Here is a 27,849-nt window from a genome sequence, read left to right on the forward strand (position 1 = left end):
ATGGAAGTGGCCTGTTCCTGGCCAATGCAACAAAGCAAAGCAAACTGGGAATAGGAATTAATTACTCAAGCGTTTCCATTGGCACCAAGCACCCTATCAAACCTTAGTTGCTTGCTACCATGTGTTGATTTATTGCTTTGCCGCAGGCATTTTATCCATGTTTTCTCATCAGAAGCAAGTCCCACCAAGTTCAATGGAACTTACTCCCAAGCACGTGTGCATAGAGTTTCAACCTGAGGATGCCAACTGTGAGTAGTCACTCCTGTAGAAAGATTTACCCATCTATATATATATAAAAAAGTCCCATCACTGTAAAATCAACGCCCAGGCCAAAACCCTGGACCTAGAAACACGATATTCGGGGAGAGCACTCCTACCATGACGTAGATGCTCACTAAGAAGGGATTTTTAGAAATTCGACCCCTAAGTGGGTCAAAAGGGGTAAAATGTGCTCCCCCATTGATTCCTATGTCGCAGCCAGGCTGCTGCCTCCTTGCACCCTCCACTCTCTGATTGGTCAGCTGCATAGTTCAAAGAAGAAGCAGTTACAGAGAGCTCGAGACAGTTGAAGAAATCAGGAGTGGCCAGCCACCTGTGAGGTACAGCAAAGCTGCTGGCCCAGCCTCTCCATGGCTTCAAACATTCTCCCCTTCATACACCTTACAGGCAATTGCAGGGTGCTTAAAGCCATCAGGGAGCTGGCCCAGCCTCCAAAATGGCTTGCAATACCCCTCCCCCTCCTACACTGGACAGGCAGCTACCTGTCAGGTGTAGGAGAGGGGGTGGGATACTTACAGCCATCAGAGAGGCTTGCTCAGCAGGATCACCTTAGCGTGGCTGCTGGCCCAGCCTCACCGATGCCTTTAAACACACTCCCCCCAACACCAGACAGGCGGGTGTCTGTCAGGTGTAGGAGCAGGGCCAGGGTACTTTAATCCATCAGGGAGGCTGCCCAAGCAAAAACACCTTAGCAATGCTGCTGAGCCAGCCTCCCCAGTGGCTTTAGACACACTCCCACACACCCCTCCACCTGACAGGCAGTTGTCTGTCAGGTGCAGGAGCAGGGGCAGAGCATTGAAACCCATTGGAGAGGCTGCCCAAGCAGCTTCTCCTTAGCAATCCTGCTGACCCAGCCTCCCCAATGCCTTCAGACATGCTACCCCTCCTACACCTGACAGACAACTGCCTGTCAAGGATTGGAAGGGGCATGGAGTCCTTAAAGCCATAGGGGAGGCTTGCTTAGCAGGATTTCTTTAATGCTGCTGCTGGCCCAGCCTCCCTGATGCCTTTAAGCACAATCCTCCCCCCCTACACCAGACAGGTGGGTGTTTGTCAGTGTAGGAGCAGGGCCAAGGTACTTTAATCCATCAGGGAGGCTGCCCCAGCAGGATCACCTTAGCGATGCTGCTGGCCCAGCTTAGCCACACTCCCACCCACTATGGAAATATACGCCAAATTTGTAGAAAAGTGGATTTTTGTATTAGGTTATTTTACTTCTCACAATGTGGGTTCTAGAAAATTGGTTCCTACGAACTTGCTCAATATCTGATTGCTCGGATGTTGTTTTGAATACGTAGTTATGTCCTACTTCTTAAATGTAACATAAACGAGAAACATTTTTGTTTTAAAAAGTATGCCCTGCACACACACACACACCCCCAATCCAATGCCCAGGCCAAATCCCTGCACCAAGAAACCCAAAATAAGGGGAGTGCATTCCTACAATGAGATCAACCTCCACTACGAAGAGATTTCTGAGAAACACAACCCCTAAGGGGGTAAAAAAAGGACAAAATGTGTTCTCCAATTGTTTTCCATGTGCCTGGCAGGCTGCTGCCTCCCCTCTCCCCCCCGCACTAGAATATACTTGCACCCACCTTCCTCTGATTGCTCAGCTGTGATCTCAATGTTCTGAGGTAAAAACACAGTTAGAAGACTGCAGACAGTTGAGGACAGTTACAGAAATCAGAAGTTCAAGACTCCTGAATGGATATTTCTCATAACAGCCAGCATGGCAATTGAGTTTATGAATGTTCATGGGGAGATAGTAAAGGACCTTTCTAGGAGCCTGCTCCAGAGTGAGCTCACCAAGCAGCCTAGTGATCCTAGCACCTGAGAGCAGAATCACTGCTGTGGTCTACAGAGGGGTCCTTCGGTGTGTATGTGGGGGAAGTGCGTATGTCTCACTTCATTCTTTACATTACAATCTTCTCCGTTAGAATTCTGTATAGAAATATTATTTGGTATTGTGGTGCGTCCCCCTTAAGTTGCTGAAGCAAAATACCATCTGGGTCTCTTAGGGAGGATATAAGAATTCTTGGCAATTGTTCAAGCAGCAGCTGCAGCCAATTTATGCACCCTGATGGACCAGGTCGGCAGTGGAACTGAGACAACATTTCAGGAGCAAAAAGCAAGTTTTCTTCCGCTGACGTGGCTAACTGATAAAGGACTTTTCCTTCTTTTTATCTGCTGTTTGAAGCCTTGCCAACCTCCTGCTGAGGATAACTCCAACTTTCAGTTCTAGCGGCTTGGGGACTACTGCTTCTGCCACTCAGTACATTGCCTCAGTGTTTTAACTCTTTTTGAATATTATTATCTCTCCTGTTGTGTTTTGCTGTAGAGCTGAGGCTTGCTGAGGTGCAGGGAGATACGGATGTGTTTTTTATCTTTGCTCCTCCTAAATAAAGATATGTTAACTTTTGGAGAAGACGAGTGTGTGGGTCGGTGCAGTCAGTGAGAGCTTCCTTGCATCCCGGGAGGGGAACCCACGGACAGGAGACCTACTCAAGAGGAGAGGATTTTGCTACTGTCTGGAGGTCTGAACAAGCCAGCTCTCGAGGTGAAATGACCGGGAAGGCTGACCCCAGACTCATACAAATTCCTACAACAAATGTTACCTTCACATCAACAGTATTATAACTGGATTTACGGAACTTAAATACCATAGCGAAGCATGGGTATCAGGCTAGTTAGATATAAAGTTGTAACTACTGGCTTTCTGGTCTGTCTGTATTCTAAGCCTTAAGAACTACAGAACTTCAGTCAGTACATTAATCAAACTGGCAGAGGCAAAATACAGGGTAACTGAACTTTATACCAAACCAGAACTTGGGTGTAATTTACTCACAAATCTATATATCTAATTCTGAAGATGCCCCCTGGTGTGCGGATATCTAAATCCGCACAACGGGGGCACCTGGGGGGCGGGGAGATTTTTGTGCACATTTGGGGCAATCCCCAGGTGTGCACAAAAATCTCAAAAGTTGGGGAAAATATCGGGGGGATACTTAAATCCCCCCAAAACTAACAGAGCGTCCCCTGCGTTCTCTCAGAACTCTCTCAGCCCCACCTACCTCACAAGGTGCCTCTTGTGGGGAGAGGAAGGGAATGTGAACCTTCAAGAAAGTGTGGAACAGAAATCTAATTATTATTTTTTTAAATTAAAAGCCACTTTGAGACTCCTTAAGGTAGAGAAAATCAGTGTATAAAAACCTACTCTTTTTCTGATTATACACTTAAGTCAGGAGGAGGACTGCTCCTTGGCTGCAACAGAGGTCATGTGCTTAGTCCTAAACAGGTTCTAAAATGGGATGACTGTCTCCTATTATAAATTTTGCCACATTATTTGAGGTGACAGCTATAAAATAAAAAACTTCAACTGGCATGTATAAACACCAGATGTTCACAAAGAATCAAATGGAAAATCTCCACTGCTGGAATTCTGGTCATTGGACATACTGCTGAAATACAGAACTTTATTACAGCATGGCCACCTGATATGTACTCTGACAACCATCAAGTTCAAGCAAGCATATTAAAAATTATGTGCAAAACTCATAAATAGGCTATAGCTTTCTGGCTCATGTCCTGTTATGGAACATGTTTATGATTCCTGCTATGGTTCTACACACCTACATTTTTGGTGGATTGTGGCCTATGTCAATAATTCTTAATTGGTAGCGCAATCTATTTTTGTACAATTTCCTACATCGCCACATGTGTCTTGCATTTAGAATATTGTATCATTTCTTTTAGTGAGGTTTGGAAGAAAGGTTACATTGCTGAGGCTTGAATCTAAACACTATCACATATTTGAGTTAAAGAAGGCTGTTTCTTCCAGGATACATTGGTTTAAGTAGGGTTGCCAACCCCCTAATGGGGGCGGGGTTCTCCCTGGTTTCAGGGGCTCCAATCCGCTGCTGGCCAGGTGGCCGGCAGGGGAACCCCACCTCCAAGAGTCCCGACGCACCCGATGTTCCTGGTGCAATTACATCACCTGAAGATGACATCATTGCACTGGGCACGTTGTTCAGGGGACACTCTAGCATTCGGGTAAAAACTCTATGGTGATCATAGATCTTTTACGCAAATACTAGAGTCTCAAAGCCAGCCTGGAACCCCCTGCTGGGATGAAGGTAAAACCTGGCAACCATAGGTTCCAGGTAATTCTGACTTTTAGCCTCCTTTAGCAGGAGGCACAGTGCATACCCCTTGAGCATCCCAGGTTTCCTGGCTACACTCCTCAATGTACTGGCAACTTAATCAATATTTCTTTCTGTTAGCAGAACCTTTGTAGATAATGGGTTGGATCCAATGGAGCGTTTCTCCAGGCCGAAGGATTTCTGTCTGAGGAACATGACTTTCTCACTCTTCCTCCCCAACCCTGCTGCAACTCAAAACGTGTTCCCCATGCTGTTCGTGGTGGACATGACATCATATGAAATATGGAGTATGCAAATTACTTCCATTCTGCAGATGCTCCATTGGCTGCCCAGTTACTACTGAGCTCAGTTTAAAGTATTGGCTATCACAGACAAAGACCTTTGTGGCCTTGACCCTCCCTCTTATTTGCAGGACCACCTCTCTCCCTTTGCTCCACCACAACAACTTCACTCATATCAGCAGGGGCTTCTGCAAATGGGCAAAAACTGCCAGTACAGATGCTTCCTCCATTGTGGCTCCCGCCTTGTGGAACAGTTTACCCAAGGAGGTCAGGAAAGCTCCCACTCTCCTGGCTTTCTGCAAACTATGCCAAACTGAACTGTTCAAGAAGGCTTTTCTGCACCGGTAATAGGGTTGCGGAGGAGCTGCGGTGGCTCAAGTGGTTAAGACGCTGAACTGCAGGCTGTGAAGGTCAGTAGTTCAGCAGTTTGAGACCCGAGTTGCCGCATGACGGCGTGAGCTCCCGTCTCTAGTTCCAGCTCCTGCCAAACTAGCAGTTCGAAAGCAAGAAATTGCAAGTAGATAAATAGGTACCACTTCGGTGGGAATGTAACAGCGTTCCATGCGCCTCGGTGTTTAGTCATGCCGGCCACATGACCACGGAAACGTCTTCGGACAACGCTGGCTCTTCGGCTTTGAAACGGAGATGAGCACCGCAACCCTAGAGTCGGACTCGACTGGCTTTCGAGCAAGGGAACCTTTACCTTTACTTTAATAGGGTTGCACTATGCAAAATGGTTTTAGAAATTTGCTTGGATAAATGGTTGAGACTGTGGTCTATACTGCTGTGTATAGCTTGTTGTTAAGTAGGATCCTACTGTGTAATTTTTGTACCCCTTAATATGGAATGTTAATACTACTGATCAATGTTCCCTTTAAGCGGTAGAGTCTTGTGAGCAAAAATTCTACTTTGTGAGCTGCTGGCATTAAAGTTGTGAGCGAGCAATTTGGCTCCTGCATCGATTAGTTTGCTCTGGAGCCATCCTTCCTGAGCTAAGACAAAAATGTGTGAGCCGGAGGCTAAAAACTGTGAGCTAGCTCACACTAACTCAGCTTAGAGGGAACAGTGCTACTGATAGATAGTTGTCTGTCTGTCTATCTGTCTACTACTGCTATGCTTCACTTCTTTCTGGTGGTTCTAGACCTCTAAAATCTTAATGCACTGGTTACTGAATGTCGCATTTTGTCCATTGTACTCACTCACTATGTGTCATCTGCCTTGAGTCTCTGTGAGAAAGGCGAACTATAAATAACATAAATAAATAAATAAATATGAAATGTAAATAGTACGTTTTAGCATACTCAGAACCTCAACCCTAGCTCTTACGTTGGAGCTTCTTATCACCGACAATATAACTCAGTTATTTAAACATAGTCACTGCCATGATGAGACCGTCCTTCATACCTGGAGCCAATTACCTAGAATCAGTCCATGGCACATCTCTAAAGGATATTGAAGAAAGACCCAGGCCACAGACAACTGGTAAAACAAAATGCTTATTGGTTCAAAGGTCTTTGCTTGTTCATATAGCAAGACTATTTATTTGGCCTAATGCTTGGACACTGCAAGATGCTGGGATTCATCAGTATTGTGCCCTTTACTAAACCGCACAGCAGCAGATAGCTCTAGTCACATGATTCATTTGAGTAAGCACAGGGCACCCTGACTTGGATGGCCCAGGCTAGCCCAGTCTCGTTCGATGTAGAAAGCGGCAAGCAGGGTTGGCCCAGGTTAGTACTTGGACGGGAGACCACAAACAAATGCCAGAGTTACTACACAGAGGCAGGCAACGGCAAATCACCTCTGTTAGTTCCTTGCCTTGAAAACCCTACAGGGTCACCATAAGTCAGCTGTGACTTCACAGCGCTTTTCACCAAGTATAGCGCATAGAAACTGCAGCAGCCTGTGTACACAGATTTTAACAGGTCTTCTGAGTGAATGCTGAGTTTACCCTGTTCCTTGGGTAAGAATCCAAATGAATTAGAGGCAAAATGTGTCAGATACTAGAGACACTTTAAAAGTTTTTCTTGGTCTCAAAATAAGGGAAAAAACCCTAGTTCCATTTGCAATGTGGCTAGAAATCTGCTCTTTAAATCCCCACAGATTTGACAGGCTTTTCTGTGCTCACACGGCCAACTTAATTTCTTAAAGAAGTACATCTAAGAAGGTTCAGCCACAAAAGCTTCAAAAAGACCCTCCCCCCTCCATTTTTTCAATCGCAGCAGTGCATTATACCAGAATCGTCAGAGACGCTGGGATGTTTGCTGCCAGCCGGTGAGCGCAGTACTTCTGTGCTGTACATCAGGTAGCTGTCATAGTCCTCTCCCCCTTCAGCATCAATTATTGGCACATCAGGGATGATGGGAACTGGAAGGAGAAAAGAGCACTATTAGGGCCTTGTTGCATGTCAAATGCACTGGAGCCCTAAAGCACATTGTAGTTTTTATATGATATCAGCACAAGCCTTGATCCAGTGCCTCTAGTGATTTTCTACCAAGGGTGCAACTCTTTCATTTTTTAAAATGATTGTTTCAGTCCTGGGGCTAAATGGTAGGAGTGGACATAACTGCTAAGGACATAAAATATGTTTTTAACATTAAAAACAATAAAATTGTTAGAGCATTGCAGGAAACTTGTGAAACTTGTTAGGAATTACATCAAAGATAATAACCAACAGTTGTCTATACCAATAACAATGAATGAATGGGCCAACAGAGGGAAGAATTACATTTTCTCCAGGTACAAAATATAGTGGATCTAGTAAAATATCCAAATTCAAAGGAAGACATCTTGAGTATATGCAACAAATTAATTGCATGTTTATTGCAGGCAGCTATGAGGGCAACTCACTGGACATGGGGCGCTTGGGCTGTGTGGCCAAGTTAATAGTAGCTTCTCTCTCAGGACCCCAACCAGCTCCATTCTTGGCCTTCACTGTGTAGCGATAGGGCTGTGATTCCCGTAAGTTTTCAATTAGAACCATCCTCTTCTTGGGTTCCTCCACCAGAACTCTCTTTACTGGCCCAATAGGTCCTGCAAGCAAATTTGTATGTAATACATTTCTTTGCAAAGCAAATAATATTTTATTGTGACTGCTGTTTGTTGCATCTTGAGTTGGTTTTATTATTTATAATTCTAACCTATGCCAACCCAATCAGGTAAATGCACTAAACACAGCAACTGTGTAGAAGTAATACTCAATTGTCTATTTTAAAGACATATTTTCATTTTTGAAATACTACTTTTGGAATAAGTGTTCTTCTATTAGTGGATATAATCCACTCTTGCCCAAGCTCCACTGAAGGATCTTGAGCAACTTGTTTGGTATGTGAGAAAGAGAGGCATGTGGTAGATCATATCCAGTCTATGGTCTTAGTTAACAAATCATAGAAACAAGATGGGGGGGGGAACTATTTTGACAAAAGATGGAAAAAAGCATAATTCCTAGCAAAAACATAATGTATTTTAAAGCAAAAGGATAATGATTTTATGTTCAGGGCACAATACTGCTCACACAGTATAAAGTAACCCTGTCATGTTTGAAGGACTTGCCTGGTTTTCTTATGGCTAGTTCTGTAAGAAAGGTTCTTTCCTATCAGTATAGTTAAGAGTACCTCCACCTAGAATAAGGAAAAGCATTTCTTTTGTCAGAGGGACAGGGGGGCTGTGTACTGGATCCGATTTTATGACTGCGAGACTCGAGAACGACATTCCCCATTGGTGTGCTAAGCACTCTTAATTGAATAATTGTTTTTAAAAAGGTGTTGACCACTTCACAGCTCCCAGGATGGCTGCATGGTAAGAACAGTAAATAGAACCTATGCTTACGGTTGTCCTCATTGACAAGTCCATAGGTGACTTCATAGGCTGTGATTGGTCCATTGGTCTCAGCAGGCTCTGCCCAGCTCAGCTGTGTCACAGTGGAGGAGACTACGTTGAAAGCCAAGCGTCCAGGCTCACTGGGAACTACAAAGCATGAAAGTAAAGCAATGCTTCAGAAGCAACGGAAACACTGGATTAATCTCATTCGCAGAAAAAATGAGAAGCCAACTGTAGTGGTAGCTATGACATCACTAACCTTTTCTTACTGAGTTTAGAAACTAACTGAGAGTTCAAGCATTTTTCAGCTGTCAGTGAACTCTGTTTACTCAGAGTTAATTTTATCTTGGGCAGTTAATTGAAAGTTACAGAAAAATTAGATTAATTGCTTTTTAATAGAAGCTAGGAATTGAGATTGGCCTTCTTATCTTGCTATTTCAGATGTAACTCATATGCATATGCTGATTGGCTTATTTGCACTTGTGTTGATTATTTCATATTTAGTTAAGAACCAATCAGTTATCTAAATAATAATCACATGATTGTGATAGAACAGATTTAGAGATAGATAAGGTTGACAAGCAGTTCTCTGGATGGAAGCGTCAGAAGAAGACCAGGTGAGATTTCTGGGTGTGTAAATTGGGTTTTTTGATAATCCCTAAAAGCAGTGAGACAGAAAGCTGAAACCTGATTTGTTTTTTAAACTATCACTTGCTATAATATGATTAAGCAATGCTAAGAACTTTGACAATTTTAGCATTAATTTTCACTGTAATTGTAGGGTTAATTTTTATTTGCATGTATTTTTTCTGTCCTGCTTCATAAAGAAAACAATTTCTTATCTCAATTAGAGATAAAAGTCTGTATAGGTTTTCTGTCTGGTTTTTTGGTTAAAATTCAAAGAACCGACTCACCCCTAATTCTTTTATATTATCAGAATTAAAGGTTGATTTTTGTTGTTGTTCAGTCTCGCAGTCAAGTCTGACTTTTTGCGACCCCATGGACCACATCATGCCAGGCCCTCCTGTCTTCCGCCGTCCTCCAGAGTTTGCTCAATTTCATGTTGCTTGCATTGATAACACTGTCTAACCATCTCATCCTTTGCTGTCCCCTTCTTCTTTTACCCTCAATCTTTCCCAGCATCAGGGTCTTCTCCAGTGAGTGCTCCCTTCTCGTTTGGTGCTTTCTTGTTTACTGTGGAATATGTCAACTTACCTTCCTCAAGTGTGCGACAGTGAACCAGTTCAGAATAAGGCCCCTCATCTGTAGCAGTGTAGGCACAGGACTGCATTTCATAATCACAGTATGGGTACAAGTTGGTAAGCTCTGCTGAAGGCACTTTGGAATCAAGCAGGTGGGCCTCTGATTCAGGGTCCCCTTGGATCCAGTATTTAACCTGCAGTCCAAAGAGAAACCGCTCAAATGCCATCCCTTTGGTTTCAACTACTTCCTTAAGCCACACTGAGCAATTTACTCTCACTAGACGTGTCCTTAATTTAAGGTATGTTCTCAATCAAAACAAGATTTTCCCAGTTGAATGTAATGGATATCTCCCCTTTCAGAAAATCCACATGTTCATAAAATGGCAAAGATACACCACAGATCTAGGTTGCTACACCAGGGCTTTTACAAAGGACATTCACTGATCAATGAAAACTTTGTTGGTGAAAATCTAATGCATCAAACCCTGCAGAACTTACCTAATAGTTCATAGATAACTTTTTAAAAAAATTAATAATTGAACATTTCAAAAGCATTACAAAATTTCATTCTCAAGGAAAATCAAACATAAAAAAATAACCAATAGAAGTTAACATTAAGTTAAAACTAAAATTACAGGAATAAAAAGTATACCCTAAATCTAAACTAGTAACAATAAAAAATCAAATATATAACTTTAAACAAGTATCATGTCCTTATAAACTGAGTTATCTGGAAGGATATTTTTTGTTATTAAAAATTTGAACAATTGGAAACCATATTGTGACAAAATTATCATATGCTCTTTCAGAATATGGTTGCCTAGAATAGACTACTATTTTGGCCATTATAAAATGTGACCAAATGCGATGCAACCAATTCTCTGTAGGTAGAAGTGTAGGATTCTTCCAATGGGCTGCAATAATCATTCTAGCTGTTGTTAATAAAATGGAGATTAATTCAGAGTGTTTCTTTATTCCCCATGAAGCATCCCAGAAATCTAACAGAAAAACCTCTGGCAAAAATGGAAGGGACTGACCTGTAATATGGATTATCTTTTGTCTTACTTGTTTCCATAACTGTTCTCTATCACTGGGCAATACCACCATACATGTAAATAGTCTCTTGTATACCCACATTTTTTGTTACACAGTGGGGAGTTTATAGAGGAAAACCTATAAAGCTTAACTGGGGGGAAATACCACCTGGTGATTATTTTGAAACACTGAAATTTAATATTGAAAACAGAGAACTTAAAGGAATGAAAATTCCAGAGAACTCGCCAGTCTTCAGGATGTAATCTATCCATGCAATCCTGGCTTTTTGAAAAGAAAGTATATTCTCACTTTTAGAATAGAATAGTATCTTATATGCAGACCTTTCATACACTGTGAGCCATTATTTAAAATAATTTCAAATTCAGTTAAGGGGTGAGTTAAAGACTTTTTCTAAACCTAATTTATTTTCCAATTATGCTTTCTCTAATAATTTATTTTTTCCATTAGATCTTTCAATATCTTGATCCCTTTTTGTTTCCAAGACTGAAAGATATTCCTGTCCCTGTCTATAAAGCCTGTGGGAAACCACTGTTGATTCAAAGGTGATGACATGTGAGAGATACCTGGGGCTAGACATTCTCTATATTTAGCCCATATCTTCCAGGTATGTATTAAATATGGGTTTGTTTTAAAATGGGCATTGGGTTTATTTTTGTTGTCCCAAAAGAATTCTTGCATAGAAATTGGAGAAGTATAAAAGTTTTCTATTGGAACCCAGGATTGTGAGGAGTCTTCCTTTAACATATTTATTATTAAGGCCAGGGGAGAGGCTTCGTAGTAATAAGTTAAGTTCGGACAGTCTAGCCCCCATTTGTCTCTTGATCTGTAAAGGACTGACTGTTGAGATCTGGGCCTTTTATAATCCCAGATAAATCTATTAAATTCCCGTTGCCATTTATCCAGATCTGATTGTGGGATATGAAGAGGAAGATTTCAAAAAAGAAATAAAAATTTTGGAAGAATAAAAGATTAATCAACTGATTTCTATCTGGCCAAGAATATTTCATACTTTTCTGTTTGTCTGTTTTCATCCTCTTGAGACTCACAGGATTAAAACAGAATCTAAATGGAAGGGGAGGTGCAATTTCTCCCAATTCCTGCTCCTTCTGCACATCCTTGATTTGCCCCTCGTGGCATTATTGAGGGCTTCCTACCTCCCTGAAGCAACTTTTTGGAAAGATCAGTGGGCTATAGCAGGGGGGAAAGTAGGAAAGTTATATTCTGCTGATGGAAGTGTCTTCTGTTCCTGGAAAATTTGATCTGGATTCAGCCCATTGTCAAACCAGTTTCCATTCTGTCTCTGTACAATGGAAGGTAATCAGGTAGATTTAAAACATAATCCTTTTGACCTGCAGGGCTTTTCTGTAGAAAAAGCCCAGCAGAAACTCATTAGCATATTAAGCCACACCCCTGACAGCACAGGTCATTAGCATATTAGGCCATACCCCCATGCCTTCCCTTGGCTTGTCCGGGTGCCTTGTGGCTGCGGGAAGCCCCCCCTTGAAGGGAAGGCAGTTTAAACTGCCTTCCCTTGGCTTGTCCAGACGCTCTGCGGTCCTTGGAGGGGAGGGGAGGCAGTTTAAACTGCCTTCCCTTGGCTTGCCCGGGCGCCTCATTGCTGCCAGCCCCTGGGCAAGCCAGCCCTTGAACAGGCCAGGGAAGGCACAGAGAGGCATTTAAATGCCTCCCTGATCCTTCCAGGGCCACCCTGGCCCGCCCACCTCGGAGTCACCGGGGGGGGATTGCTCTCCAGGCCTTCCCTCTGTAGCCACTCACACAGAGGTTTTGGCTGTAGTGGGTGTGGCCAACTCTGAAGCCAGCTGAAACTCCGTTCCTGTGCGTTCCTGCCCCAAAATAGCCCAGTTGACCTGTATGAATCCATTGCAAGCTAATGCAGCCCTTCTCCATAATGCCACCTTGGGGAGGAATGTACACCTCTCTCTGTGTGCTACTTTGATTCTAAGGCACTCATTCTAATGTAAGCTGCCCCCCACCATAAAGCATTCATCAATTTACTCCTCCCCCAAGGCACTATTTCTGCATCCTCCAAGGGTACCCTGTATGCTGGAAATTTGGGGGTATTGCTTTAAGCAAGGGGGGGCTGCCAAAGTGAATGTTTCAACCATATAGAGTGCACATAGAAATCATCACCCAGTGGTATAGAAGTGTGCCTGAATGCCCTACCTTCAGCTGTGATGTCAGGAAGACTTAATGGGATTTCATACTCAGATCAAATCTGTAATTGTGGCAGCAGTAAAACTGTCTCTGTGGATCATATTCTGCTTGATCGTCCCAAATTTTCAGCTCTAAGAGATGAGCTGATCTCCCCTGTATTTAATCAGGACTTCCTGTCTCCAGAAGCAAAACCATCCTGGTCACTTAGAGATGAAGACAAACAAACTATGCTGTGTGTGGCAAAATTCTAGCAGCTGTTGTCAAATCACACGACAACTTTTGCAGTAGCAACCTTTAAATTCTTCCATGTTTTCCTGTGGAATGAGGTTTATTGTGGGATGAGGGTTTGCTGTTCATGACTCCAGTTGCAAAAAACAGTAAAGGCAATAAACAGTAAACAGTGGTAGCAGCATAGTGGAGGACAGGAAGGTTGTACTGGCCCTCTGTGGAGCCATTCTGGACCAACCTCCCTTATGTGAGTTAAGTAGGATAACATTCTTATCTTTAGGAAGTCCTTACTGACTAACTCACTGTACCTTGTACCCTGCAACTTTGCCAGGAGGAGGTAGCCAGTTGAATCGGATCTTCCTCGAATTTAGAGCATGTGCGTTTGGATTAAGGGGTGCTCCAAGCCTGTTTCTGGAAGTCATTGGAAGTTGACCCAGGCCTGTCATGGATGCTACACCATCCACAGCTTCTGTAGAGAGGGGAAAAGAAAGTGACATCTCTTTTTCAGCATCCATTCCTGAAGAAATAGGCACTTGGTTGCATTTGTCAACGTTGCAGGTTGGAATGTCACAGCTGACACCATCATGGCTGCCTCACTCATCTACAAGGGCAGAACATTGAATAGAAATATATAGCTGTGGTTGAACATCGGGCAACCAGATCAGTCTGGTGACTAGTATAGAGCAAAGATACTCATGGTCCTTAAGAGCAGTTGGGACTGAATTGGTTCACTGTTTTTATTTTGTGCTTTTCACAAATGCTCTGTGGTTTAAACAGAAAGGATGTGTGTATGGGAGATGAAGGATGCCACCACGGTGCAATGGTTGGAGTGTTGGACTAGGAAGTGGGAGACCCAGGTTTGAATCCCCACTCTGCCATGGAAGCTGTCACACATTCCCTGCCTAACTTACCTCACAGGGTTCCCGTGAGGATAAAACGGGAAGAGGAGAATGATATAAGCCACTTTGGACCCCACTGGGAAGAAAGATGGGGTAGAAATGAAGTAAGCTAATAAATAATTATTGTGTCTGGCCAAGTGTCTGTCTCACTCTGGAGCAAGACTCTTCACTTAGTGGAAGGGAGTCATAAAATTCAACCCAGTCTTGAAATGTTGAAATATAATATCACTGGCCTTGCATGGCATTTTCAAATGAAGGTTATTAGCAACATAGGAGAGGTGGAACATGAGCTCAGGATTGTCCCTATTCGCCAGACCACACTTGGTAGCTCAGGTGCGGAAACTACAGACTGTATTACCTGGTGCGCATAATGCGTCAAGTTTCTGTGTTTGCTTTGCAGAGTCTAGTGTTCAGAGACACTACAGACACATCAGGACCAAAACAATTCTTGACAAAGTTGCCAAACTTACCTGGATCATCAATTGTCACTACAGTTTTGGGGTATTTGCCAACTTTTGCCCCAAACTTGGGATCAAGAAGTTCTACTATGAACTGTTTCTGCTGCCTGTTATGAAGAAAGGCATCTATCTCAGTTAGCTCCAACAATGGCACTTGCACCTCCTTCCGCTTCTCTCCGGGCTGGAAGACCAACTCACCCTCGGTAAAAATATAATCCTGGGTGTGTGGGGAGGGGGACAGAGAGAAACAACATGCCAAACGGTGAGCTAGCACACCACAACGATTTTCTATAAATGTTTTTCCTACAGTAGACAGTGGCACTAATCTCACTGCAATCACTAGGGACCTCGCAAGACACAACAGCTGATTTCGCACTAGAGCTGCCTCGATGTTGTGCCGCCATTTGCCCCGATACTATTGGTCAATTTCACATCCGAAGCTGCGGGGCTCCATTTGACCCGCGGCTTCGCCCGATTTCCTCCACAGCTTCGTGATCCTCAAAAAACAGGATCACGCAACTGTGGGGGAAATCGGGCGAAGCCGCGAGTCAAAATGCAGCCCCGCAGCTTCGGGTGTGAAATTGACCAATAGTATCGGGGCAAATGGCGGGGCAAATTTTGGGGATGGAGCCTGGGGAAGATGGGGGAGGGACATTAATTGGATATAATGCCATAGAGTCTACCCTCTAAATTAGCCATTTTCTCCAGGGGAGGTTGGCAACCCTACTGTATTCCAGCCTGAGTGCCTGTAGCTGTCCTTGAGTCTTCCTATAGTAAATTACATGGAGCCAAACCAAAGCAGGGCTTTGAGCTTTTATTGAGGAGTTCAATGGAAGATGGTGTTGTGAATCAAAGGGACCATCCATTCAAGAAAATACATACTCTTCCTTGAGCAAAGCTTTATTTCATAGAGGAAGAAACAGACACTTTTATGGTGATACATTGGTGTGTGTGGGGGGGGGGGAGGAGATTGGATTTATACCCTGCCCTTCACTACCTAAAGGTGTCTCAGAGTGGCTTACAGTCTCCTTCCCTTCCTCTCCCCACAACAGACACCCTGTGAGGTGGGTGGGGCTGAGAGAGCTCTGACAGAAACTGCCCTTTTTCAAGAACAGCTCTTCTTAGAACTATGGCTTGCCCAAGGTCATCCAGCCAGGTGCAAGTAGAGGAGTGGGGAATCAAACCCGGCTCTCCCAGATTAGAGTCTGGCTAAGTGAAAAATTTTGCTGGATCCAACCCTATATTTTATTGTTTATGATTTTTATGGCTCAACTGCAATGAAAGGTGAGTTTTAACCACATCTCGCCTACCTTGAATTAACTTGACAAATTTAATCCTACAAAGCACATAAATCTGTGTAGAACAGATGCAAATATGGTGATCTGTCTGACTGGAATGCAGCACCTATGTGCAATGGGAAGTGTATGTAAAACTCCACACCCTTCTCCATGTGAACCCATGATACCACGAACAGTCTTCATATGGTTCTTGTGCAGAGAGGGGAGCATGTATCACAAAAGGATTGTTCAAGATGTATTTATCATAGGACTTGCTAGTTTATGATGAGTTTCCAAGACAGATTCTTGCAGCAAGAATAGCTGTAGGTTCACTGAACTGCACTGAGAACTTGGAATTTGTCAGGAGCACAAACCCCACCTTGTCTCCTCTATTAGGAAGAGTTAATAGGCACAAATCTCTGCATTCTGCCTTACACTGCTATAACTGACTCCTCCTCCACAGGAAGTTTCAGGATTCCATGCAGGAGTTCACTATCAGCACTGCCCACTGGATGCAGCATCAGGCTGTCAAGTGAGGTGTGCTTTTGATGCAAGGCACGTTATTACAGCCACTTAATGGTCAAAGGATTTACTGTAAACACAGCTACAAATGCCCTCTCTTCTTTAGACAGTTTGACAGTCCTTACTTTGCCTTCCTGGGCAGTGAGATCCCGTGTCCTGTATGTTATCTGGGACTTCCCGTTCTCCAATATTTCACGGCTAACAGGGATCTTCGCCAATTTGTCAAAGCGGCTGTAAGAATAAGCTGGCTCTAGGAAGCTAATGATGCTTTTGGCTAAACAGATAGAAAAAATGATGTGTTTGTTATTAGTATGAATACAGCATCTATAACTAAAGGTAAAGGTAAAGGTTCCCTTGCTCGAAAGCCAGTCGAATCCGACTCTAGAGTTGCGGTGCTCATCTCCGTTTCAAAGCCGAAGAGCCAGCGCTGTCCAAAGACGTTTCCGTGGTCATGTGGCCGGCATGACTAAACACCAAGGCGCACGGAACGCTGTTACCTTCCCACCGAAGTGGTACCTATTTATCTACTTGCAATTTCTTGCTTTCGAACTGCTAGGTTGGCAGGAGCTGGAACTAGAGACGGGAGCTCACTCCATCATGCGGCACCCGGGTCTCGAACTGCTGAACTACCGACCTTCCACAGCCTGCAGTTCAGTGTCTTAACCACTTGAGCCACCGCAGCTCCATCTATAACTAAGCACGGCACAAACACTATGTTACTTAAGTAAGCATAAAAGTTAAGATTAATTTACTGCCCACACTCATAGCATAAAAGTGACACTCCAGTATTTTCCTGATTAGCTTCCTAACATTCTGTTGCCATCTGGCTCTCAGATACATTAATCTCTCAAGATATTCTGCAAAGTTGATGGCAAAGTCTATAAGGAAACAGTCAATAAAAGGACTCTAGTCTCAGATTAGTATTGCCAAGATTAGCAGATGATGGACACCCCAAATTGTTCTTAATATGCCATGATGCCATGATCTTATAGACCAGGACATGCTGAAGCTCCATTCCTTCCTAGAAGGAACATGAGAATTGGGATATCACAGGTGCTTGGGGTCAGGATGGCAGCAAATGAACTTCCCCATTGTTCCCCATTAGTTGTTGGTGAGCCATGGTATCATGAGCTAAGAAACTTCACTTATGCAGAAATCAGTGGCATGAGATTGTACATATCTCTGCTTTTTAAAAATAAAAAGTAAAGGTAAAGGTTCCCTTGCTCGAAAGCCAGTCGAATCCGACTCTAGGGTTGCGGTGCTCATCTCCGTTTCAAAGCCGAAGAGCCAGCGCTGTCCGAAGACGTTTCCGTGGTCATGTGGCCGGCATATTTTTAAAAAGGTTGGTATATATATATATCCCAACAGATGTCCATAGTCTTCTTGAGCACTGACCACATAGACACGATGGTACAGTGTAGGTGCCGCAGATAAGTCAGTGTCCAGATGGCTCCCTACGAGCTCAGCCCTCCATAGAAATAATGTACTAATGGAGTACATTATTCTTGATCAGCATCCCATTTTTGACATACAACAGTGCCTGTCTCTAAGATTCAGAGCCAAAAAAATCTGCATGTATATTCAGTACATAGAAAGCAGTAAAAACACTCTAAATAGGGCTTTACATGTGCCTTTTTCAGGGATCCAGGTTTTGAACGGAGACCTTAATCAGAAATGCAGTCTGAGTTCATCATATTGTTATCTAACAGAAAAGGAGGAGGAAGAAGACGAAGACGAAGAAGATAAGAGGAATCATGTTACATTCCATCAGATTAGCGTATTTACCTTGTTCTTTAATTATAGTGATGTTGACAAGACGGCGACCAAGCTCTGCAGTCCCCACAGGGACATCAGTGGCCTCCACCTGCAGCTGCTTTTCATCATCATCGTCATCCCTGATGAAGAGGGGAACCCGGACATCCACCAGCTCCACTCCTTCCTGAAACTCAACCATGCCATGGGCATCTGCGGTTGAAATGGAAGCAGATGAAGATAGAAGGTAATCATTTACATGGGGAGGGAGGGGCTTCTGATATTATCCCTCTGCTTTCATCAGAGGTCTAGTTCACATAGAAGTGGTAAATCTTTTTCTGGATTGGACTATTTTAAGACTGATTCAGATGTTACAAAGTTCAAGTGGGACATGTGGACTGTTGACAGACATGGCCTGGGACTTCCATGCTGGCCCGATTCAGATTCTGACCGTGGCACTCGGGGAGAAGGGGTGTAAACTTTCCCCCTCGGTGCCATTTTAAGGAATTCAGAATCAAAAAGTTTGTTGAATTGGGATTCACATGACTGACTGTTGATGATAAGGAGAAGTTAGGCTAGATTTCTATTAATGAGTATTCAGTCACAGCTGAATCTGCATCTCAAGCCTCAGTCTTGGTTGAATTAAGGAACTTAATTCAGAAACAGGCCAAAATGTAGCATGCATCTCCTACCTTGGTCTGAGATTACAGTATAGTAACCAGGTGCCACTTTCAGGTCATTGAAAGCCTCCAGAGAGACATGTTTCTGTGTTACTTTCACAATCTCATTCTTGGATGAGCGGGGTGCATTGAGAACAGTGTCCACAATTGTGTGGTCTTGCCTGGAGATGGGAAAAATATAGATATGTAGCTCACTATACATAGTTTATTACCAAGGTATTGTATCCACAAGGTAAATCATGCAGTGCAGACTTGACTTTCAACTACACCTAGTCTGTAAACTAGTGACAGCAGGGCTGCCAACTCTGGCTCGGGAAGTCCCTTGAGATTTGTGGGTGGTGCCTGGGGAGGGTGGAGTTTGGGAAAAGGAGGGAGCTCCATAGGAATGTGTGCCATAGGACTCCACCCTCCAAAGCTGCAGTTTCCTCTGATCTGTAGTCTGGAGATTGGTGGTAATTCCAGGAGAAATCCAGGCGCAACCTGGAGGTTGGCATCCCTATGTAAGTCCACAGACTCCTGCAGAAGGCAAGCAGTAAAGGTGCCAATCTAGGTCTGTCTCACATGATGCCCCCCAAAATATTTGCAGTATATCCATATAAGGACAATTGGAGTCCCATATTTACTGCCTGTTTGCAGCCACACATCACTCCTTCACAGGAAATCTGTGAGCAACCATTTCTGCCTCCCAGAGGTGGATTTATGAACAAGCTGAGTAAACTACAATTTAGAGCCTCAGAATATGAGGACCCTCTAGGGCTGCCAAGTCCCCCCAGGGGGCGGGGAAACCCCCACCCCAGAGACCCGTTCCCCGCCGGCGGCGGATCGGGCCCTGGGGGGAACCCCACCCCAGCGTGCGCGTCATCAGGAAGTGACGTTATGACGCCGGGCACACTGGGGGCACGCTGGGGGCAGGGCCACGACCATCCGAGGGGAAACTCTATGGTTTCCACCCGGGAGTCCCCCGCTGCTGAGGTAAGTTACACTTGGCAACCCTAGGGCCCTCTAAAGACAAAACTTTTTACTAAAATTACTAAATCATCATTTTGGGGGGTAATGTTACAGGGTCTCTTAAACTTGATGTGTTTTAAGGCCTCAGCATGTCTTAATACAGCCTTATTCCTGCCTCCTCTGCAGGGATAAGTTGAATGGTTGGGGAGGGCCAGGTAGGCTTACCAAACGCCGGCGGGGGAAATCTATTTCCTGGCAGGATGCGTGCCGCGGGGGACGGCTGTGCGCGCTGCACCCGCCGTCGCCAGGATGTGACGCTCCGCGTTACTCTGGCAACGGGGCTGTTTGGGTCCCGTTGCCAGGGTAACGCGGAGCGTCACATCCTGGCGACGGCGGGTGCAGCGCGCACAGCCGTCCCCCGCGGCACGCATCCTGCCAGGAAATAGATTTTCCCCGCCGGCGTTTGGTAAGCCTAGGGCCAGGGTCAGTATATTTTCCTCATGTAGGGATGGTCTTAGTGATTCCAGGGCCTTGGGCAAAAAATCCGGGATGCTGCCCCAGAATCACTGCTACCTTCCACCAGCCCTCCCCACTGCTAGGGCCAAGCAAGGGGTGGTCTTGCCTTATGTAGACAAGTGGGAACTGTCGTTGGACGCCAGCTGCCCTACCTCCAGATGGAGCAGGCACAAGGGGATGCTGAGCTGGCTACCAGAGCTAGGGGCAGGACGGATGAGAGTAGTGGCAGTGGGAGCCTGTCTTTCTTTTTCTCTCCCCCCCCATCAGGGGCAGGGCTGTGACAGTGCCCCCCAACCCAGCACAGGGCCTGGGGCATATGCCCCTGCTGCCCATTGGCTAAGATCACTCCTGCCCTCATGCAGCGCTGAGAAGTGAATTGATAATGTGAATACATCAGTGCAGAAAGTGGAGGCACCAGAGGTAATGTTTTAAACAGGTATCACATTTGTTGAGGTTCAGGTAATGGTGCCCCCGCCAACAGACACAGCAATGAAAAATTTCCACATGCCCACACCTGTATTCAAAACCAGGTTATAATGCTTTTGCTTACCTTTTCCCAGAATTTGGCTGTAACCTGAAGAGAAAACAGATCAGATGAATAACTTTGATCTCTGGAGAGGCACAGGGCTTTGCTGGTTTGCCCTGTAGGATATACTTTATAGCAGTCCTCCTTGCTGCAAACTAAAGGTGATGAGAGCTCTTACTATCCTATTAGTGAGTTTTCCATATAGGTATCTATTCCAATTCTTTCTTTAATATCTATCACAAGGGACAATAATTTCAATGCACAAATTCTCTCTAAGACCCATTACAACCCTAAGACTTAATTACACCCTGAAACCCTCACCTCTTAAGAAAAAAAACCCCAACCCATTGCATTTTCACAACTCTTCAGTTGCATTCTTCCATTCACTCACCTGAATTTTGTTTGCTGGAATCTGTGGGCACCAGGGATAGTTCTGTAAATCTCATTCAGCTATGAAGAGCACAAAAGGGTTATTAATTCAGGCTTCTCAAAGGAAATGCCCAAACATGAAAAGGTTGTGGTGTAAATGAAATCCCATTACTACCCACACAAATATTGAGTGATCACTGTTCTGTAATTTGTTGGAGGTACAACTGAAACTGGGCCTCCCAGTAAAATCCTTTCTCATGGGCAAGACCCTATTATATATCTGCTAAGAAATGTCCCCTTCAGCAATGGTCCCAATCAATGCTCCGTCTAAGCCAGTGGTGGTGAACCTATAGCACGGGTGCCAGAGGTGGCACTCAGAGCCCTCTCTGTGGGCACGCGTGCCATCGCCCCAGCCAGGCCCAGACCATCATTAAAGTGTCGAATTCTCTGCCAAATAATTTTAAGTCAATGAAAGCATTTGGGATTGCTTTCCTTACTTTGTTTGGATCATCTTAAGTTAATGTATGAGTTGTTTTTTTCTAAAGTAATACCTCAGTATTCAGGTTAAATTGCCGTGTTGGCACTTTGCGATAAATAAGTGGGTTTTGGGTCGCAGTTTGGGCACTCGGTCTCTAAAAGGTTCGCCATCACTGCTCTAAGCTCTGGAGTCCTGTGAGCAAAACTTCTACTTTGTGAGCTACTGGCATTAAAGATGTGAGCAGGTGATTTGGCTACTGCATAAATTAGTTTGTTCTGGGGCCATCCTTCCTGAGCTCAGACAAAAATGGGTGAGCCGGAGGCTAAAAAACTGTGAGCTAGCTCACACTAACTCAGCTTAGAGGGAACACTGGTTCCAATTCTCCCTGTAATTTTCTGCTGTTTTCAAGCTAATTAATTAATTTCTTTCTTCCTGGGATTTTCAGGTACCCTCTCAGCAGCCATGAATTAGTGGTTAATTATCAGGTTTTGTTCTCTTTAGTAAGGAGAGGAGGTTAAGTACTTTGCCTTAGACTCTAACATTCTTTTCCACCTGTTGAAGCCACTTCTGTATATGGAACAAGAGAGAGGATTTTCAGCTATTCCCCTTACCCCTGAACCTGAAATCAAGAAAAGGATGCATTGGTGACTTCTACACCAGATGTTTGGGCCAGTTTTGATGAGAATAGAAAGTGGTTTATTTTCCTGCTTCCAAAAATATTATAGCACTTTCAGGTATCTTCCAGCTTTTCCCTGGCTTTGCTGCATTCTTTCTAAAACCTATTTTACTGTGTTGTTTTTGGGGAAAAGCTCAGCAAAGTTGGGGTGGTTGGCACATGGACTTTCCCAGTCTTGCCCACATTGGTGCTAGTTTCCCCTGCCCAAGTTCCCTTGCAACAGCCATTTCCCATCCTGTACTACCAGGGAGCTTTTTGGATGGTCATTAAAATTGTTGCGTGACATATCAGTATAGTGTTTTTCAATTACTACTGCACCCACCAAATCTCAACCAGTGAGGGGAAGAAATGGTTTAGGTTGGGGCAGGGAAAAGGCAGGGAAATCCGCCATCTGGAAGCTCTATAGCCAGTGCACTTAATCAGCAGCTACAGCAGCAGCAAGGAAACCACCGAGAATCATTGCCATGTGCAAGTCAACTATGTGGTTTCTCCTACCCCTTAATAGCAAACATGACAGTCATCATTACTTCCTGCTACATACATTCTCTTCCACTTCTTTTTGTAGTTGTTGGTGTTCACGGCTATCTGGTTTTGCAAGATTTTGGGTGTAGAGCCGGGCCAATCTGAGAGACAACCCATATGGAACTAGAAAAAAAGAAAAAAGAAAGAAATTAGTTAACCTTTTTCCCATGGTTGTTGGCAAGAAATACCAGGCCAAGACACAGCACAAAGCAATAGGACTGCAGGCCCATTCAGATTGTTTTATGTACTTAATGCAAACTTTAAATCCCACGGCTGGGATTCTGCACAGTTAAACTACTTAAAACCCATTTAATTTTAAGTAATGTAACTGTGTGCAGGATTCCAGTCTCAATGTTTAATTTTGTTGAATAGCATGAAAAGCTTGTTTCAGATTTGCTGGCTCTGAGATGAACATCTGGACAAATTCATGAATCTGCACCATCTGCACTAGATTGAGATGGTAATGCCATATATCAGCAGTTTTGTTAGCATTGATTATGGTATCCTTCTGGATCACATGTCTGGGCTGAGGACTGGGAGGCAGACACCATTATCCCGTGGTTCAGCGCGTGATTCTGAGGGACTGCCGCCCAGCCCCTTCGCTTTGGCCTGTGGTATACCACAAGGTTCCATTTTATCCCCTATGCTCTTTGACAGCTACATGAAACCATTGGGTGAAGCCATCCAGAGATTTGGGCTGAGTTGTTACTAATATGAGGATGACAGTCAGCCCTGTCTCACATTTCCAGCTGATCTCAGGGAGGCTGTAGAAACCCTGACCCTGTGGCCTGGAGGCAGTTTTGGAGTGGATGCAGGCTACTAAACTGAAGTGTAATCTCAACAAGATGAAAGTGCCACTGGTGGGTGGAAGGTCTGAACCAGGATTTAAGGTGTCACCCTTTCTGGATGGGGTTGCACTTCCCTTGAAGGAACCAGTCTCTAGTTTGGGGGGGGGGGTGCTGGAGAAGCAGGTGGCAGCTGTGGACAGGAGTGCCTTTTACCAGGTTCAAAGCTCTTGAAATCTCTCCCCAGGGAGATTTGTTTGTCCCCTTCTGTTGCCATCTTCTGCCTGCAGGTAAATACTTTTTTATTTAGTTTAGCATTTATCAGTGATCCCTCCTTCCCAACCAATGCTTTAATTGCTGTCTTTATGTCTTTGTATGTAGTTTAACTCTGTTTTTATTGTTTTAATGATATGTATTTGGGGGGGGGGTTGATTTTAATGGTTTTTAAAATGTGATTTTATCATGTATGTTTGGAATTGTTAACTGCCTTGGCGGCCCTTGTGAAGGCAGAAAGGTGAGATATAAATTTTGTAAAATAAATACATAAAATATATCATGGTTCCTGATAGAGGGAGACACCCAGGATCCATTTAGAACCTTAGCAGCATATTTGACCCTGAACATTTATTGAGATCAGCGTCCTATTTGAATGTAGTATTCCTTATGACTTGTTGTCAAGCACTTCATGAATACAGAGAGCTTTTGTACTACTCTCAGGGCTCTTTTTGTAGCAGGTATTCATTTGCATATTAAGCGACACACCCCTAATGTAGCCAATCCTCCAAGAGCTTACAGTAGCTCCTATAAAGCTCCTATAAGAAGAGCTCTGTAAGCTCTTGGAGGATTGGCTACATTAGGGGTGTGTGGCCTAATATGCAAAGGAGTTCCTGATATCTCCTGAGGAAGATCCATTATTGAAACATTGTTATATAATCCGGAGACGATGTTGATTATGTACCTATGCACAAGGATTTTCTTATGATTTATTAATGATGTTGTAGTGCTTTAGATTATAATACATAGGAACATTTTTCTTTGCATGTCTTGGTGACTGCTTGATTTGTGGGTCAGACTCTCACAACTGTTGTCTTTATACTTATTTTCTGATTGGGTCGTGATTGTCCATATTTATCTTGTGAACAAACATGCCACACATCATGGAAGACTGCAGTGAGTAGGGAGAACTGGGAAAATTGCCCGCCTCCTTCTTCATCAACAGAATCTGACGCAATGTATTTGTATGTGCAGCCAGATTTAAGGATGGGATTTTTTCTTTTGTCTGGCAAGCATAACTTTCACCAAATCTAGTTAATCTGAATTACAGCAAATATAAATCTGAGGATCTTGAAATGTGTGACTTCAAAGAAAGGTTTGAAGATATGGTATCTAAAATTCTGCTTGCCAAAAAAATTCTGTGTCTCCTGTGCATCAGAAAAAGTTGTTGCTGTCCTTCTGGAAAGTCTGCTGCCTGTTTTTGATACATTTCTCATACATGCATCTGGAGAAATCTCTTATCTGAGTTAGGCAGACTATAAATAACATAAAAATAAATAAACAAACATTTCAAAAATCCTCCTCCATGTAGAAACTTAGATACCAGGGAGAATTCTTCCAGTCAGCCTAATATTCTTTCCAGATTTGATGTCATTTCAAGATTTTGACACAAAGGAATATTTTAACAAGCAACTGGTCAATGCGCATTCTGGGGTAGTATTCATGTGATGGGAAGGTACCATATGTATGTTCGCAAGTCTGAATCAGAAACAGATTCTGAAGGGACAAGTGCTGCCATTCCCTCACCATCTCTGGCTTCAATAACAGGCCACACTCCACCCAATGTTTTTTCCATCTCTTAAAAATGGCACTCACTCGTATCCTTTGGATTGAGAGCTAAGGAAGAGAAGCCTTGCTTGTGCACATTGTTGTTGATCTTCCAGTGGACTGTGTCTCCGCCTTTCAAGTTGCCAGTCCGCACCATAGGAGTGTCCAGGTGGTCTGAGGACATCAGACTCTGCCTAAGCAGATAGTGGTCCTCCTTGAAACCAACAGTGCGACCTTTAGAGGAAGTAGTAGAGTTAGAATTTACACTTCTTAAAGTCTGGTCCAAAGTTTCCCATCATTCAGACTGAGTTACTAGAATAGGATGAGCTCATTGTCCAAGAAGGAACACCTTGCTTCTGATTCACACCTTACAAAGTACACATGAAATTACTTTTATACCGAGTCAGACCACTGGCTATTAAGGTAGGTAATCTCCGCTCCAACCACAGCAGCTGTCCAGCATCTCAAGTTGAGGTCTTTTCCATCAACTACAGAATGATCCTTTTAATTATAGATCCTTGGGATTGAATGTGGGACCTCCTGCATACAAAGAACATGCTCTACCACTGAACCACAGCCCTTTCTCATGTTCTTCCCATACAGAAGTATTTCTGGCTGGGTGAAAGGAACTAAGTGGCTAGCATCAGGCCCTGTTATACTCACTACTAACCTGTTCCTTGCCACCTATGAGCTATGGGATGCTAAAATGGCAAATTGCTCAATTGGCTTTTCTTCATACCTGCTTCACAAGTGATGCTTTTAGCATATAAAATATTGTACATGCTAAAAAAAACAGTACCTTTGATGTTCTAAAATACATGTATTTTTAGACTTCATGCAATATGGGTGTACATCACACAGTGCCCTTGACTGGCCATAGCTCATTGCAAGCATACCACGTAGGTGTGTGCAAAGTGGTAATCAGATTGGGACTTCACTCTCAAGGCAGAGCACATCCTGTGTTCAAAGTCCCACCATGCCCTCTTTCTGAGAAGTAATAGAAATCTACTGCTTACCTTCTTGAGAGATGGGTTTGGAAGAAATATAAATAAATATATGCTTGAAAACCTTAATACCACTGATGCAGATCACTGCATCAAAACAGACTTCCACGGCTTCTCTGCTATACTCCAAGATATCATTAAAGATTCCAGCAATAGCTGTGGCCACAAGATCATCCCACTGGGCTTGATCCTTTACTATTCAGACGGTACAGAATTCAAGACTATGTATATGTTTGATGATGTGAGGTCCCAGATTCTTTATATCTCCAAAAATAGTCTCAGGGAATAACACTTATTTAATCTTTCTGTTATGTTTACGGACAGCTGTTGCACGGTAGAGTTCAGGTTGATAGCACTGGAGCAGATGGGACTATTGGCCAAACAATATAAGAGAACACATTATAGTTTATATTGCCTCAGCTGTTGCCAACCTTATGCTAGACCAATACCCTTTCCTTGGAAACCCCACAGTAAGCACACCATGCTAACATTCCTGACCTCCACTCCAAAAAACCACATATAAAGAGAATGTACCTCGTGTACAGCAGGGCAGCAGGGCCAAACAAGCCTAAGAGATAAAAATAATAATAATAGTAAAGTGTACAACGTTTTTCACATGAAGGTACCGGTCAGGGAATCTTCCCCAGCCACAGTAATATATGTGCACAAGCCCTTCTTCCATACTGCCTTCAACAACTACTAGGTATAGCAGTATAAACTAAAATATGGGCCACTAAACCTTACCTGTTCCCAGCCAGTTTGGTGTAGTAGTTAGGAGCATGGACTCTAATCTGGGAGAACTGGGTTTGATTCCCCACTCCTCCACATGCAGCTGCTGGTATGACCTGGGGACAGCTACAAGTTCTTTCAGCTCTCTCAGCCCCACTTACCTCACAGGGTGTCTGTTGTGGGGAGGGGAAGGGAAAGGAGATTGTAAGCTGCTCTGAGACTTCTTTGGGTACTGAAGGATGGGATATAAATCCAATATCCTCCTCCTCTTCTTTCCAATGGGGCATAGTTCCTACTCCTAACATTGTTCTGTGAGTCCTGTTTCTTACGATTGGAGCATTTTCTGAGTACCTTCTTCCTATTGTTCCTTTTCACATTTAGGACATAGCAATGTAGCCTGGATAGCATTCTCTCAAAGATTAATATCAATTATAATTGCACTAATATTTGGGTCCAGAATGTAAATAAACCAAAAATGACGATCTCTTTGAAAGAGGGCAAACCTGTATGGGCAAGATAGGGAGTGTGCAACACGGACACACTTTGTCCCACAAAGCCTTAATAAGATTCACCTTTTAATTTTGGCCCTTTCAAAATGATTGGGTAAAATCCAGCAAGAAATGGCCCAGGTTGCTTTACACTGGAAAAAGTATTTTGGATTCCTGGTTAGTGGCTCAGGACTCA

At 43.7% G+C, this 27,849-nt stretch overlaps 1 protein-coding gene across 3 annotated transcripts in view; it reads right to left on the reverse strand.

Annotated features, from left to right (window-relative positions):
- Positions 1-27,849, reverse strand: part of ITGB4 (integrin subunit beta 4) — a 127,477-nt gene that overhangs the window by 27,804 nt on the left and 71,824 nt on the right. For all 3 annotated transcript variants that reach the window (XM_015414478.1, XM_015414477.1, XM_015414476.1), the window contains exons 20-33: positions 26,971-27,004; positions 25,481-25,666; positions 22,846-22,949; positions 21,173-21,231; positions 20,806-20,829; positions 18,804-18,952; positions 18,145-18,324; positions 16,485-16,633; positions 14,573-14,777; positions 13,512-13,672; positions 9,758-9,938; positions 8,552-8,689; positions 7,574-7,756; positions 6,959-7,090 (exon numbers count right to left, since the gene is read on the reverse strand). In XM_015414478.1, coding sequence (XP_015269964.1) covers positions 6,959-7,090; positions 7,574-7,756; positions 8,552-8,689; positions 9,758-9,938; positions 13,512-13,672; positions 14,573-14,777; positions 16,485-16,633; positions 18,145-18,324; positions 18,804-18,952; positions 20,806-20,829; positions 21,173-21,231; positions 22,846-22,949; positions 25,481-25,666; positions 26,971-27,004 — 1,885 coding nt within the window. The remainder of the gene's footprint in view (positions 1-6,958; positions 7,091-7,573; positions 7,757-8,551; positions 8,690-9,757; positions 9,939-13,511; positions 13,673-14,572; positions 14,778-16,484; positions 16,634-18,144; positions 18,325-18,803; positions 18,953-20,805; positions 20,830-21,172; positions 21,232-22,845; positions 22,950-25,480; positions 25,667-26,970; positions 27,005-27,849) is intronic.

Source organism: Gekko japonicus, unplaced genomic scaffold, assembly GCF_001447785.1.
Source record: "Gekko japonicus isolate JY-2015 unplaced genomic scaffold, Gekko_japonicus_V1.1 scaffold277, whole genome shotgun sequence".
NCBI classification, from domain to species: domain Eukaryota; kingdom Metazoa; phylum Chordata; class Lepidosauria; order Squamata; family Gekkonidae; genus Gekko; species Gekko japonicus.